Consider the following 16,100-nt stretch of genomic DNA (forward strand, 5'->3'; position numbering starts at 1 on the left):
CTGCATCTGGCACCATGGACAGCAACACCCTAATATTTACAATTTCCTCTGTGGACACTGATAGCTACAATGACAGCAGGAACATAAACCCATGTCCTTACATTGTCCCATGTCCAAACATTTTCCAGAGGGCCTGGAAAGCCTCTTAAGGCCCAGCTTTCTTCTCACCTCTAGAATGAACTCTAGATTTGAAGCTTCAAACCGCAGAGACCCCACCTGTATCTTCCCTCTCCCTGACGCTCGTGCATGACCTCTAAAGAGTGATATGCTAATCAATTACCCAAGCCTTAGAGAGATAAACAAATAATTTTAAAAACTGCGCCTTTATTCATGTGTCTGTTAAACACATAGCAGCCCATTAAAGGAACAAGTATCACAAATCATGTTTCTCAACCGTTTTCCATCATGGCCTCCTCTGATGAGCTTTTTACGACATTTTTCTAATGTCAACCCCACCCCCCCACCCCCGCCCCATGAAATTTTAATACCACAGATACACTATAAATCTGGTTATGTAATATATACACATAAAACCAGTACAATTTTTTCATCCACCAAGAACCAATTTTCACCCTCGTGGGGGAGATATACTCCCCACTGAGAATGCATGATCTTGAAGCAGGCAGCAATTAAAGTAATTTTGCCAAAAGTATCTAACTACTGCTAATAGTTAGTGGAATATAAATCACCAGAAACATTATCTTTCCTATAAATCAATAAACTATATTAAAAAGCTCCAGAGAAGCGACATCTTAATCTCCTGAGATTCTCCTGAGAAGAAACACAAATCTCTCTGCAGTGCCTACTGCCTCTTCTTTCATCCTCCACAGGCAAGTCTTACAGAACTGACAAGCTTTACCCTCAGGTTAACACCAAACACAGTGAAGTTCTTTCTTCAGCCTTAAAGCATTTTAGCTACATGCTAAACCACAAACACTGTCCACCCATTTCCACCCCATAAACTAGATAAATGCACTTACCTCTTGCCGTTTGAAGTTCTGTACATATTCTTCAAACTGTTCGTCTTTTGTCTCATCAGCTTTTCCAAGCTTCTGAAGGACCTAATTTGCAAATACAACAAAGTGGTTTGATTTAATAATGGTTTCAAATAATAGAGCAAAGCTGTTGTTTTGCTCCTCTGAGAATTCACTCGCAGCCAAGCTAGTTTTTTGGTTCTGGAAGCATCTTGGCTTGGTGGCTTTGGAGCTGAACACACTTGGATTTCAATTACAGGTCCACCACTCACAGGCTGTGTGACCGTGAGCAAGTGTCATGCTAGGTTGAATTTGTTTATTTACATACTGTATCTGTTTCCCCCAACAGGACACAAGACTTAAAGACAAAAGCTAGTCCTTGTCCTTTTGTCCAAAGCATCTGGCACAATACCTGATACATAATAGGTGCTCAAATTTTTGTTAAGCGGTGAACCAAAGTTATTTGACTACAGTATTCACCTACTCCATAGGGACGGTATTAGAAATACTGGAGTTAGGCATATGGTAAGCTTGCCTCCACCATCTTCCAATGATATTTCTTTCAACTGAATAAATACTCGAAGGGGCACTGCGCTACACAAGGCCCCATGCTAAGTACTGGGTATCCAGAAATACAAAGACAAATAAAACAAGGCCCCAGCACATAATCATGGGACTTTTGCTGCTGACCTGCCCCCTGGCCCAGTGCTGGTAAAAGCGGGCCTTGGTGCACAGCTTGGTCCTTCCCACATGCACCCAGGCCCAGCAGAGGCAGCCACAAACTGTGGACCACTTGTAGCTCCCAACAGGTTGCCAAGGGCCCTCCACAGGCAGCGTCTTCCATTGCCCTGCACCAGAGTTCCTCCCAAGAGACCCAGAACCAATGCACCCCGTGGCCAGCGTCAGATTGCATCAGATCAGGGCCCAATAAGCTTTGCAAGTGGCATACCCAGAGGGAGATATGGCACCAAAACCTGCTGAGGTAAACTCCACTTCGGGTCGTCGGCACCCACACAGTAGATTACAAGCTATGGCTGGGGTTGATCCTCACAGTCAGCCAGCCTGAGGGTCAATCCCACACATGAATGGACCAATAGCAAGCAAGTCTCAATTACAGCATGAGGGCCAAACATGAAACATTCCTGGACTACCCAGCTCAGGTGATCAAGGAGACTGCACCACTGGACCCCACAAGAAACTACTACACAAGGCAACCCCACAAAGACTGGGAGTCATAGCAGCTCTATTCACTACACAGAAACAAACCCAAAGAGGCAACCAAAATGGGGAGAAAGTTACTTCAGAAAAAAAGAAGAGGATCCTGAGAGCCACGACTGGGTACATTATTCAATATTTCCATATCTAATTTCTAAAACACAAGTTACTCAAGAATATAGAAGCCCCACAAACATTGCCTTCTCAACATACCCACACCCAATGGCGTTACCAAATACGTTTCTATGAAACATAAACATTTGGGCATTAAAACATATACTCACGTATAGCACTTTCTATGGCTAGGTTTTATATCACATTATGCTAATTTGCTTCCTAAAATCAAAAATATAACCTTGTACAAATGAATAAGTCTTGATGATTCCTTTCAATGCAAAGACAGAGAAAAGTCACCAAAACTTAGGAAGAGACAAAAGAGATTCCTGGGCGTCCCCTTTAGGACAGTGCTGGACTTGCACTTCTGATTGGCTTCCTATCCACTGACTACTTACAGCTCCACAGAGATGGGGGTTAACCTGAAGATTTTTGTCTGTAAGAGATGAAAATAGTTTCTGCTCAATGGAAAGTTGAACCTCAAAAGTTTATAGCTTATGATCCTGTGGGACATTAACCAGTTTTGGATCTCAATCAGCAGTCTTACTCTAAAATCCCTTTATTAAGTAGTCACAAACACCCAGATCCTCAACTACACTTTGAATCAGTTTTAAGACCTTATGAATTAATTAGAGACCCGGTGCATGAATTCGTGCATGGGTAGGGTCCAGCTGGCCCACCCCAATTGGGGCCTATCAGGGTGGGCTGGCCCAGGGAAGGGGCCGCAGGAGGTGAGCTGGCCAGCCCCGCCCCCAATTGGGGTGGTTGGCCGGCTGCAGTGCGCATCATAGTGACTGGTCATTCCGGTTGTTCTGGTCGTTTCGGTCGCTTGGCTTTTATATATAGATGAGTTGAATTAAAATATATGGCACATGTTTATTTCATGTTTTTTAATGAAAATCTTGTCTTTAATTTTGAAACATCATACTTCAATAACAGGATCAACTTAGGAATGCTGGGAAAATGTAAAAATTGTTGTTATTATTTTTATTACTATTGTTATAAGAAAGATAGGGCAAAGCAAAATTACACAGGCCATTTGCAAGAGGAGTAAAATTCAATGACACAGGAATTGTTGGCCTTGTTACCAGATCGCCTCTCATCTACTCCCGTATTTTCATTCTAAGTATAATAACTTTAAGAAAGAAGAATTTTGCTTGATTGCTTCTATTTTCCTTTAAATATTTTTAAAAGAAACACTACGTCTCCCAAATGACCTCCCACACACAAAACACTAAAGTATCAGGGGAAAGACATCTAGTATTTACCACATGAAGTTTTTCCTAATTCTTAAAATCTACTTATTCATAAATGTTTAGTCTACCTAGATCAGGTTAGTCATTGAGAGGCAGCAATACCTCATCTGCTGTTAGCAGTTCACAAAGACCAGGAAAGGCTATCAAACTCTAATGAGCAAGCAGCACACAGCTCAGTTCCACAAGTTTATAGGTTAGTGAAAAGGAACTCTTGTCTCAGAGAGTGGGAGAAAAGGAAGAGACAAGCATTTATTGAGGATCCAGTGCAGCTGTGGGCAAACTACAGCCCGCGGGCCGCCTGTTTGAAATGAATAAAACTATTGAAATAAAAGACCGTACCCTTTTATGTAATGATGTTTACTTTGAATTTATATTAGTTCACACAAACACTCCACCCATGCTTTTGTTCCGGCCCTCCGGTCCAGTTTCGGAACCCATTGTGGCCCTCGAGTCAAAAAGTTTGCCCACCCCTGATCTAGTGTGTGCCTGAAGCTGCAGAAAGTGATTTACACATTGCCTCTTCAGTTCTCTCAGCAGCCCTGTCTGGCACTTACTTTGGATCACACAGTGAGAAGTGGCGTTTTAGATGTCCTCAAGAAAATGCCCATTCGGAGGTCTGAAACCTCTGTCGCGGCCACAGATAGCCCTTTCCTTCTCATGGAAAGCAAACAGGGATATGTCAAACTATGATTCTCATATTTTCGTTCAGGATTCTTACAGGCTACTCTAAGAAAGCGCATCTCCTAGGATGCACATCCACAACAGCGGAGGTCTTTGGCAGAACCCTTGCTGAAAGTCATTATTTGAATTTCAAATCATGATTCCTTGCTTTCCATTTCTAGCAACTGTACAGTGTAAATAAAACAGCAACCACAACAGAAACGAATCCCGAGTGTAAAAAGGGATAAATAAATTACAATTAGATGACACCATGAGCCTACACTTTCTCTTCTAAGGAAATAATAAAGGATCTGGAACTCCCTGACTTACAGCACACCCACACCTTGATGTCAGCTTCCTGACAGCAGCAGCCACAGAGGATAGATGACAAAGGAGAGATGGGACAGAGATTCTAGCTTTTGCTGAGAACCTTCTCCATGTCAATTACTAGGTTAGGGACTTTGTGTCTATTAGTTCAGCTGATCCTCACTGCCACTCGCTCATCCCCATTTTATGGATGAATAAACTGAGACTCAGAGAGGTCAGGCAACCTGCCTCTGTAAGTAACAGAACCCAGATTCAAACCAGATACTCCCACCCGAGTCCTCACAGTGCCTTCCTCACAAAGACAGCACGAATGGGCTGATCCAGCCAATCAAATAGGTGCCTATAATACGGTCCTAAAATATAAATGCCAAGCTTCTTTAAGATCAAAATTTTAATGTAGTCATAGAGAATGATATCCAACACAGGTGCTGAATTATTAGTCTTTATTTGCATATATCCAATGCATCCATCAAAAACCATGATGATTCTTCTTACAATAACAAAACTTATGTTTCTCTTCTTTTTCCATGCACTATTAACCTCTTACCTGAGATTAAAGGCCTACCTTGCAGAACCATCAGATTCTACCATCATTAGCTCTCTTCTCATTTTCCCAATGTTGCCAAACTCTCTTCTAACATGCCCCTTTGGGCCTGTTATTTCTCTTCTTTAAGTCCTATTATGGTTTTTTGAATCAAATTCTTATTTCTCAAGAAAAACCCTAAAGTCCCAATTCTTATAGATCAAGAGAGACAGCATATAATGGAAAGAGCAGAGGTTAGAAGGATGGTGAGAACCTGAGGTCCTAGTCCTTAGGACCTCATTTAGGGATGGTAAGGCATATGGTCGTTAATAAACAAAGATATATATTTTAAAAATAAAATTGTATACAGATTCACACACATTACCAATTATTCTATATCACTCAATTTCACAAGCCATCATTAAATATGAATAATATAAGAGATATATTATTCCTCATTGCAAATTTACTATTTTAAAAAAAAGCTGGAGGGATCCAGTAACATAAATATTAAAAGGACAAATAATCACTCTTATTAACTAAGTAGAGGCCCGGTGCACAAAAATTTGTGCACTGGGGGTGGGGGGGGGGGTGTGGGGGGGGTGTGGGGGAGAAGGTCCCTCAGCCCGGCCTATGCCCTCTTGCAGTCTAAGACCCCTCAGGGGATGACCACCTGCTGGCTTAGGCCTGCTCCTGGGGGATTGGGCCTAAGCTGGCAATCAGACATCCCTCTGGCAGCCCGGCAGCCCTCGGGGGATGTCCACTTGCCAGAGGGGAGCAGACCTAAGCTGCAGTTGGACATCCTTAGTGCTGCTGAGGAGGCAGGAGAGGCTCCCACCACCACCGCTGTACTGGCAGCCATCAGCCTTGCTTGTGGCTGAGCAGAGCTCCCCCTGTGGGAGCACACTGACCACCAGAGGGCAGCTCCTACATTGAGCATCTGCCCCCCGGTGGTCAGTGTGTGTCATAGTGACCAGTCATTCCCAGTCCTTTTGCTGTTAGGGTCAGTTTGAATATTACCCTTTTACTATATAGGATAGAGGCATGGGTGGGGGCCAGCAGGTTTGCCCTGAAGGGTGTCCCGGATCAGGGTAGGGGTCCCACTTGGGTGCCTGGCCAGCCTGGATGAGGAGATGGCTGTTTGCAGCTGGTCACACCCCCTTTAGGGTGGGGGTCCCCACTGGGGTCCCTGGCCAGTCTGGATGAGGGGCTGAGGGTTTTCTGGCTGGCCAAGCCCGCCAGCGACTGAAGCTCCCAGCCTCTCCTATTTTCTTTTTTTTATTCTGGGATTTATTTACCTTCTATAATTGAAATTTTGTTGCCACTCCAGCTCCGAGGCCACGGCCTGCTGAAAGCAGGTATCTGGGGTTTGTTTAGCTTCTATAATTGAAACGTTGTTGCTTTCGGAGCTCAGAGTTGGGCCGCAGCAGGCGGGGAACCTTGGCTTCCTCCATCACTGGAGCAAGCAAGCCTCCTGCTCACTTCAGCTGCATGGCTGCCGGCCACCATCTTTGTTGGCGGTTAATTTGCATATCTTGCTGATTAGCCAATGGGAAGCATAGCGGAGGTATGGTTAATTTCAATCTTTGTCTATTATTAGATAGGATAATATTCTCACTTATATACGGGTCTTTTTGAAAGGCAGCCCAAAATGCTGCCTTCTGAAAGAATTGGGCACTTGTAACTAGGGAAGAATTGGTAAGAAGACCCATGAGATTGTGTATAAATGTAAAAAAAAATGACTAATAAATATTTTAAAGTTAACAGTGGTAATTTCTAGATGGTAAGATTCAAGGTGATTATTATTTTTTTCTTTATAATTTTCTATATTTTCCATAATTTCTCAATGGTTATATGTCATTAAAGTAATCTGGGAAATCATAAAGACAAATAAAAAGGAGTTTATGAGACTGTTATCTTATATAACAGATTTATGGGTTAGATTTTAGTACAAGTAAGTTTATTTGTTAGTAACTAGTTGAAAGACTAGTGAGTGAATTAATATCAGCTGGAAGAAATCTTTCCAGAGGCAGCCCTCAGGAACCTATACCTGATTCAGTGGCTCATGTGTAAGGCAAGGTTATTGACTAATGTGTTGTGTGGACTATCTAGAATGTACATGAAATGCTAAGCTATGATGCCTGGCATATGTTTAATTTTCAATAAATATATATTATTACAGATATTTTTATCTAACCCTATTGCATAATTTCACCCATGGCATACACTTGCATTGACAAAAAGTGGGGAAGGATATTGGATATGTGATGTTATGATCATGAGAATTCACAAAAAGATCCTCTCTAACAAGATGAAATTCAAGAGATAAAATTAAGGTAAAAAATATAATTGTTCAAGTATCAGATTGATGTATTCAACTTTCAACCGAAATGCAACAGAATGGACGGTAGGAATACACAGTTTCTGTCCTTAATAAGGAAATGACTTCAGTTAAAATGAGTCAGCAAAGTGATGTTGCTGTCGGAGCCTCCAATGTAATCTCAGCTGCACTAATAAGCATGACAACGACCAGGAGAGAAGTCGGGGATGCTTCCCTGTGGTGGACAAGTTGGTAAACACGTGACTACAGGCAACTTGGAGCCAGCTAACAGCAAAGAGAGTTGACACCATAAGGTAAGGGGCATAGATTATGTAATTCGGCATATTACCAGGGAGAAGAGGAGGCCATGGGGGAAAGAGCACAGCTGTCTTCAAAAACCTGAAGTACTGTCATAATGAAGAAGGATTAGATTTGTCCCATCAGAAACCAAGGCTGAGAACTAGTCTTGGCAGATAAAATTTTCAATTAAAGAAAAATTTTCCATTAAAAATGTTTATCATGGTTTTCTGGAAATTAAATAGGTTGTTGGTAGAGGCAATTAGCTCATTGACCTAAGAGCTATTTGAGCTTAACCAATAGTTAGAGGCGTCAGAGAAGAGATTTATTCATCAAACAGGTGATGAATAATACCCATAATAAATACCCATAATAAATTTCTCATGTTAGACATTATCCCCAGAGAAGAATGCAAATCACAATGAGTAATAGGCAGAGAAGGAAGTCTGTTCATTTCTATCTCTAACTTATACTGACCTGCTGACAACTGCATGCCATGCACTGTGCTGGAGCTATAGAAACGCAACGCAAGCTGCAGTCTGGGGACTGGGACGGTGTGACCGTGGACGTGAGAGATGTGGAACTGGAGAAGATGAGGCTGGCCCAGCAAGCAGAGGGCAGGTTATAGAAAGGCTCCATCTGTAAGGCTAAAGACTGTGGTTTCCTTGTATAGACCAAGTATTGCCCTGGAGTCAGCTACATGGACAGATGCGTGCTCCTTAATGACATTAGGACAGATGAGGAGAGCAAGGATGACCTCAGATTTCTGCTGTGGAGGCTGAGTAGCTCATCTGCCCAGAATTCCAATTGGGAGGGGGCGGGGGTGGCGAGGGGAAGAAGGGAGCCCTTGGTTGTGGTAAAGACTCCAGCGGAGGGAAACGGTTCAGATGTGGGACTGGGAAAGGTAAGACCAGAAACACACCACAGGATTGACGGAACTCCAGGCCCAGCTGAGGCAGAAACCAGGGATGTGCCGTTGCCTACATTTAAGCAGTTTTGTGATTTTTCTCCAGCAGCTTCAATGAAGGTGACAGGATTGATCTGCTACACAAGCAAATACCTTTTTTAAAAAATATATTTTTATTGATTTCAGAGAGGAAGGGAGAGGGAGAGATAGAAACCTCCATGATGAGAGAGAACCATTGATTGGCTGCCTCCTACACAGCCCACACTGGGGTTCGAACCCACAACCCAGGCATGTGTCCTGACCGGGAATTGAACTGTGACTTCCTGGTTCATAGGTCGACGCTCAACCACTGAGCCACTCTGGCTGGGCTTCATAGCAAATACCTTAAGGCACCAAAGTCACAGGAGCCTAGAACTGAGATGACAAAATCCTGCCATTTATCTTGTTTTTTACGTCACAATATTTGACAGTGAGTTTATAATTCAGGTGGCCTCTCATTCGCCTCTCCACTGGTGTTGATGAAAATGCCAATTAAGCCTAAACAGTTTGGCACACTGATGTTACAGGAGGATCACTGGGTGTTCCTGCATCTGATACTCAGATGTTGACAACATGACACATCTTCCACCTACAGGCAAAATGAAGCAAATGCTATGCTTCCTGAATTTTTGTTTAGGACTTAGGTCTTTGCTTTCAATGCTAATTGTATCTACATGGATATGTTGCTATTTTTGAAACAATAGGCTTTCTTTTGTTACTTTTGTTGCTGCTGTTTTTCAAATGCAAAATAATACTCTAAGTTGAATCAGCTTTTCAAACTGCTTTTCTTTTCAAGGCGACTCTGAATATTCCTCTCCAAACATTCTTCTCAGGCTGGCTGTGTGCTTATCCCCTCAGCCTGCGGTTCAGAAGCTCCGAACTGATCCTAAAACACATCATGACTTAGGCAGATTAAAAAATTCAGTAGGAAGAAAAAGTAGGAATATGGAACTTGAATATTTCAACTAATAAATCTTCTTCCAGCATCTCCTAAAGCAGTTAGTTCCTCAGCGGGGGTTGCGAGGGCTGCTCCAATGATGTGCATCTCACATTCTTCTCTCGAGCAATTGCTCACATGTAATGTGTCCAAGGAGGTCCCTAAAAATTTAGAACTCTTTGATTTGGGCAGTTTCCCCATCCCGTAAAGCCAAAATTCTGATAGTCTCAAATCCTCATAGTCCAGTGCAAATTAAATACTATCATAGCAGTAAGAGAATAATTGCTCTCTCTTAATATTTTAAAATAAGAAGTAAAATACTATGTTGGCAGCTTTTTAAAAAGTTGTTGGCATTTTAAGTCAAAAGAAAAAATTCACAATCTTCCATTCCACGTGGAAATGACTTCTGTACTTAGGGGCAAAGTTCAAAGCAAGGTCAACTATGGTGAGGTGTGGCCACAAGCAAGAAAACAAATCCTACCATCAAAAATGGGAAAGCGTAGAGGAAAGGATACCGACCACAAAGAAAGTCAAGATGCAGGCCATGGGGGTGTCAGAGACATGTATTTATATATATACCTGGATACTGGGACAAGAGTAATGGTTAAAAGAATTTGGCAGGATTGGCCACTGGGGTGCCTTAAATTCATGCATCGGATGAAGGCTCAGACTAGACAAACTTCCACTCTGGGTGATTCATGCTACCTTGAGCCAGACTGTGAAAGCCAACAAGAGAGTCACACAAAGTAATTAGTCTTCTCTGAACAAGGAGGCACCTTTCTCATTACACTTTGTCTTGAGAGAGAGAGAGAGAGAGAGAGAGAGAGAGAATAAAATTATATACATATTATCCATTTAATCCAGGAGTCAACTGCCTGGGAGGACCGTGGTCTCTCTGCACAGGACCTGGAGAATTGGTGGCATACCTGCCCATGCCAAGATGACTCACTCACTCATCTGTTCATATACCCACCTATCTCACTGCAAATTCAGAGAGAATTATCAAGTGCTCTCTGACACTGTGCCAAGTGCCATAGCCTAGGACTGGAGGGAGGCCATGAAGACATGCAGGTACAGTGCAGCTGCTTGTCCTGAAGTGGCCTATGGGCATGTACTGCACTTCAGGATACTAGTTCATTGACTGCTTTCTGAGTAAGTTTCAGGATTTTTTCAAATATATTTTTATTGATTTCAGAGAGGAAGGGAGAGGGATAGAGAGATAGAAACATCAATGATGAGAGAGAATCATTGATTGGCTGCCTCCTGCACGCCCCCAACTGGGAATCGAGTCTGCAACCTGGGCATATGCCCTTGACTGGAATCGAACCTGGGACCCTTCAGTCCTCAGTCCAACGCTCTATCCACTGAGCCAAACCAGCTAGGGCAAGTTTTGGTATTTTAAAAAGTGGTTTTAATTTGTCCTAATTTGGAAGGAAAAGGATAAATCATCCCTTGGTGTGGTTCGTGTGCCCCTCAAGGTCCTGCATTGTCACCGCCATCAGGCGTCTGTGGGATGCATTTCTGCACCATAGATTTCAATAGTACATCAGCCAAAGGCTCTCAGAGGCTGGCATGAGCCTTCCTGCTGATTCTGGGAAACACTTTTGGAGAAGCAAGAACAGATGAGAGAGGGAATGTTCACAGCCTTCGGTCCCATTTGAGTGGCCTTAGGACTTTTATTGTTTGAGGACAACATATAGCACAGAGAAGTACAAGCCTCAGATGGGAGCAGGTTTATCCTAAGTGGGACAGGGGCAATTGGGAATTAGAGAGCAATGGAGGAAAGGAAGTCCAGAAGCTTAGAAGGGAAACTGTGTGAGAACAGCTCCCAAAATGCAGATACGGTAATACCGGTCACAACTGTTCCCAATCATGCACCTGCCTGCTGAGGGAGGTATCATGCTCCAGAATTCTGTTCTCTTCTATCCTCCCCAAAGTATAAAGGTGAGAACATCTTAGTCCTCTAACTTACACCCCCCAAAAATCATGTGGAAAAAGGGCTTGAGGAATACTGATCTAGCGAAGATGAACGGGTTGTGAGCCTGGCATCAATGCCTCTTCTTCTCCTGGGAGTCAGGTGCGTGCTCTCTCCCTCTGCGTTGGGTCACCTTGTCTCAGAACAGCTTTTCCATGAAACCTGATACCTCCAGTATCCAACCCAGAATACAACACTTACACCAAAATTCCATGAAGAGGAAGCCTGCTAAAGCCTCTGAGTCATTGCCTGAGGCTCTGAGAGGGACCAGATGTTCCTTCTCCAGTGGTCTCCTTCAAGGATAGAGTGCTGTCTCACGCCAATATTGCACGAGCTAATACAGTGATCTTCCAGCCTCATCAGATCATTTTAAATTAATCCTCATGTTCCTTAATGAGAGGAGAATATTCCTCCGCTTACCACCGGCCATGTATTTGAGAGAAAACATGCCTGCTGAACTAGTGGCAATCTACCCGTAGAGGAACTGCTGCAAGATGTGCGGCCAGGGAGCCAGGGAGGGCCTGCACCCAGGGAATTCACCGGGAGCAGCTCTATTCCGAATCCCTTTGTACGGACTCCGCAGGCAGTCTTCCTGACCTCAGGTACCCCCTGTACCAGCAGAAGATGAATCAGCAATTTGAAAACACTGAACTGCACTACAAATATGAAGGACATTGCCCAAGATAGAACAAAAAGTCCAGGAAACCCTACCCAGGATATCAATTGGGACTCTAAATGGCCTAAGGCAAGAGGGAGCTGTTAGTGTTAATGGGTCTGGAACAGGTGAAAAGGAGAGTACGGAACAGGAAAAAAAATGTACCTGCTTTGCTTCCCCTTGTAAAAATATCCCACCTTCATAACTCCATAATTCCCTAATTTGTTAGCTATCATCTATGGAAATTTAAAATATGCCAAGCACTGTTCTAAATGCATTATATCTAAACATGAATGAATCCTCCCAACAATCTTATGAGTGAGGTGACAATGATTATCCTCATTTTACCAATGAGAAGACTGGAGGTTGGAGAGGTTAACTAACTGACCACAGTCATTGAGCTGGTGTGTAACTGAGCTGAGACTCAAAGCAGTTTGATTACAGAGTCAGCTTCTAACCACTAGGCTACCATGCCCTAAAGCTAGAAACACAAAAAGAAATATGGCCTGGTGGCTAATATCTTCCCTTGAGAATGGAGTTATGTTTCTCCATTCTATATTACATTCCCACTAAGTGTATCACATGGTAAGGAATGTTAATATAATAACTGCTTGATCCACACTTTTGTTAAGCTATTTGACACCATCTCCATCCAAAATAGGTTACCATATTAATTCAAATACAATGGTGAGGAATGCAGGTTATAAAAATAAGTGTCCTCGCCACTCTACCTTCACGTGGAAAGAAACTTTCCCATTGGCCTCTGACTAGCAGGAGCCCTACGAGGACAGCACTCCTTATAAGATCACTAGAGATCAGGCCACAAAGAGTGACTCACAGGGGCCGCAGCAAGTGATGCTGGAAAAGAAAAACAAAACACCCTCACTTGACTCCATGTATGTCAAGGCAAGATCATTCCACTAGGACAAGCAACAAACCCCCAGAGAGCATAATGCAGAGTTGAGCTCACCACAGCTCTCCCCTCCTGCCTGCCCCTGAGCGCCCAGGCCCAGGTCCAATCTCATTACACCTGCTCTGCCCAACAGCTCTCAAGGTCCTGCCCTTGCCACCACTCACCTTCATGGGTTCCTTACAGCCCATAAGCTTTGTTTCTAACTTCTTCAACAATCTTTCTCTTTATTCAAGAAATAAACTAAAACGTTGAGATGGACAAATTTAAGTATGGCTGAAAAAGACAGTAAGGCAGTGTTTCGAGCCTCGACTAAAATCTTTAGTGATAGGTAGGACGGAGCACTGTCTCTTTGTAGGAATTTGGGCTTCTCTGCTTTGTACCCCATGTGAATCAGGAGCAGTCAGCATAAAAATGCCTGCCCCCTTTCTTCTCTGCAGGGATGTTGTAAGTTTACGTAAGGCTGGGATTTCGTTTTCAGCTGCCTTTCTGATTTAGCATGTTCTTTCTGAAGCACTGTTTCCCAAAGTGTGTTCTGTGGGACAATCTCAGAAATCTCTATGCAAAAAAAAAAAAAAAAAATTCCATGGCCAAATCTGTTAGAAAAATACTATATATTCCTTAGTAGATGATTAAGGAATATTGTTAAAGAATAAAAAGGGTAGATCAAAATATAAAACGAGCATATGTCGAAGATTATTTTAACCCATCAATTAATGAGGAAACTGGTAAATTGTTATAGCCAGTTCCAAGAATTTAAGGAACCAACGTATATGGGCAATAAGAAATGCTAAAATGAACTTAAATTGAGATGGAAAATTGACAATAGCCAATTACACACCCCCGACAAAATTCATAAGCTTTCATAATTTTCCCTACCACCATGAACATATTAAAGGTTCCAAGAAGTCCTGAAATAAAGAAACTTATGTGCATTATTTAACCCTGTTTTTCCCATACATATTTGCTCTAATGATGTCCACTTATATCTTATAAGGTTACTATTTAGTGGAGCACAATTTGGGGAAGTTTCTTTTCTCTACACACTTTATGGACTTCTCTGATCTTCCCTACAAAAACACAGGTGCAGAATTACATAGGAATCCAAATCCCCAGGTCATTTGTAAGGAGATGTTCTCCTTGTTCATACCAGATGTCTCCCGAGAAAATAATCAAATTAAAAAGCAAAAGGAATTCAGATTGTGGGAGGAAAGTAACCCTTGATTGATTAGCTTAGGTATAAGCTCCACTGAGCATGTGAATTTTGTGATTTTGAACTAGTTAGGGGGAAAAAATGAGCTAAAATAATGAATGTTCTTGTGGGTAGACACATAGTGACATGAAGCAACATATCAAAGTGACAAAGAGGACCCTGGGTTTGAAAAATTCAGGTTCGCATCCCAGCCCTGCCTCTCAGAGTCTGCCCTGGGCAAGGCTCTTCATCTTTCTATGGCAGTTTCTCATCTGTAATTAAGAATAATAGTCATAGTGTGGATTTGTAAATTAAATGATAAAATGCATGTAAAACTTTTATTTCAGTTCCTAGCAATAAGTGCTCAAGACTGTTGGCTATTAAAATTATTGATGTCCTAACACACAATACTAAATAGTCTTTAACTAGTTGTTAGGAGCTAAAGGAGTTCATCACTACCAAAAAAGTACTACATGAAATGTTGAAGGGTATTCTTGAAGAAGAGGAAGAAGAAGGAGAAGAAGAAACAAAAAAAATGAGCAATAAAATGGCAATAAATACATATCTATCAACAATTGATTCTACAAATCAAAATAAATGAACAAGAAATCTAATGAACAAAACAGAAGAAGAGGCATGGAAACATGGAACAGACTGACTAATCTCAGAGGGAAGAGGGTTGAGGGGGGTGGGAAGAGATTAACTAAAGATCTTTAAATGCATACTAGAGGACTGGTGCACAAAATTTGTGCACAGGAGGAGGGTCCCCACAGCCAAGCCTGCACCCTCTCCAAACAGGGATTGGGCCTAAACCGGCAGTTCGACATCCCTCTCACAATCCAGGACCACTGGCTCCTAATTGCTCACCTGCCTGCCTGCCTGATCACCCTAACTGACCCCCCTGCCAGTCTGATCACCCCTAACTGCCTCTGCCTGCCGACCTGATTGCCCCTAACTGCCCTCCCTGCTGGCCTGGTTGCCCCCAGCTTCCCCCTACCACCACCGGCCTGGTCGCCCCCAACAGCCCCCGCCCCCGCCAGCCTGGTTGCCCCTAACTGCACCCCCTGCCAGCCTGGTCATCCCCAACTGCCCCCCCCCCCACCAGCCTGGTCACTCCCAACTGCCCCCCCCCTGCCGGCCTGGTCGCCCCACACAGCCTGCTGTTCAGTTGTCTGTCTGGTCATTTAGGTCAGGATGGCCCCTGGCTTTTTATATATTAGGATATGCATTACCTATGGACAGAGCAATAGGTTGGTGATGGCCTGGGGCAGGGTGAGAAACACGTGGATGGGGGCAATGAGGGAAAAAAGTGAGACATCTGTATAATTTATGATATATAATACTTGGCTAGTCACAAAATTGAAATACTCTCAACAATAAATACTTAAAACAAATTTTACAAAGAAATATAAAGACACAGAATAGCTAAAATAATTTTTTAAAAAGGACTGAAAAATGATGCTAAATCCCATTCCAAAGCTCTTTAGAGCCTTGCCAAACTTTTAGAATAGAAAACTCAAAATGGGATGACTGTCTTCTGTCCCACTAAGATGGTAGTCTCATTCAAAACCTTTGATCTTGGTGTCTAGTACATCCTGAGCACAGTGAAATAAAATAAATCCACAAAAATAGCTTCTTATAAGTCTTATTCCATGTTCCTGGGGAAATCAAATCCAACACAGAGCCTTGGTGTAAGATAGAAATCAACACAGAAAAAAGCTGGGATTGTGCTTTTGGAAAAATAACTGACATGTTTCTAGTTAATGTCTCCACAGACTGCGTTCTCATGAGACAATTAC

At 42.7% G+C, this 16,100-nt stretch overlaps 1 protein-coding gene across 2 annotated transcripts in view; it reads right to left on the reverse strand.

Moving 5' to 3' along the window:
- The window catches only part of AMPH (amphiphysin), a 146,604-nt gene that overhangs the window by 80,132 nt on the left and 50,372 nt on the right, over nt 1-16,100 (reverse strand). For both annotated transcript variants that reach the window (XM_081101825.1, XM_081101826.1), the window contains exon 2: nt 981-1,061. In XM_081101825.1, the coding sequence (XP_080957951.1) occupies nt 981-1,061 (81 nt within the window). The remainder of the gene's footprint in view (nt 1-980; nt 1,062-16,100) is intronic.

The sequence above is a fragment of the Myotis nattereri genome, assembly GCF_964212035.1.
Source record: "Myotis nattereri genome assembly, chromosome: 11".
NCBI lineage: Eukaryota > Metazoa > Chordata > Mammalia > Chiroptera > Vespertilionidae > Myotis > Myotis nattereri.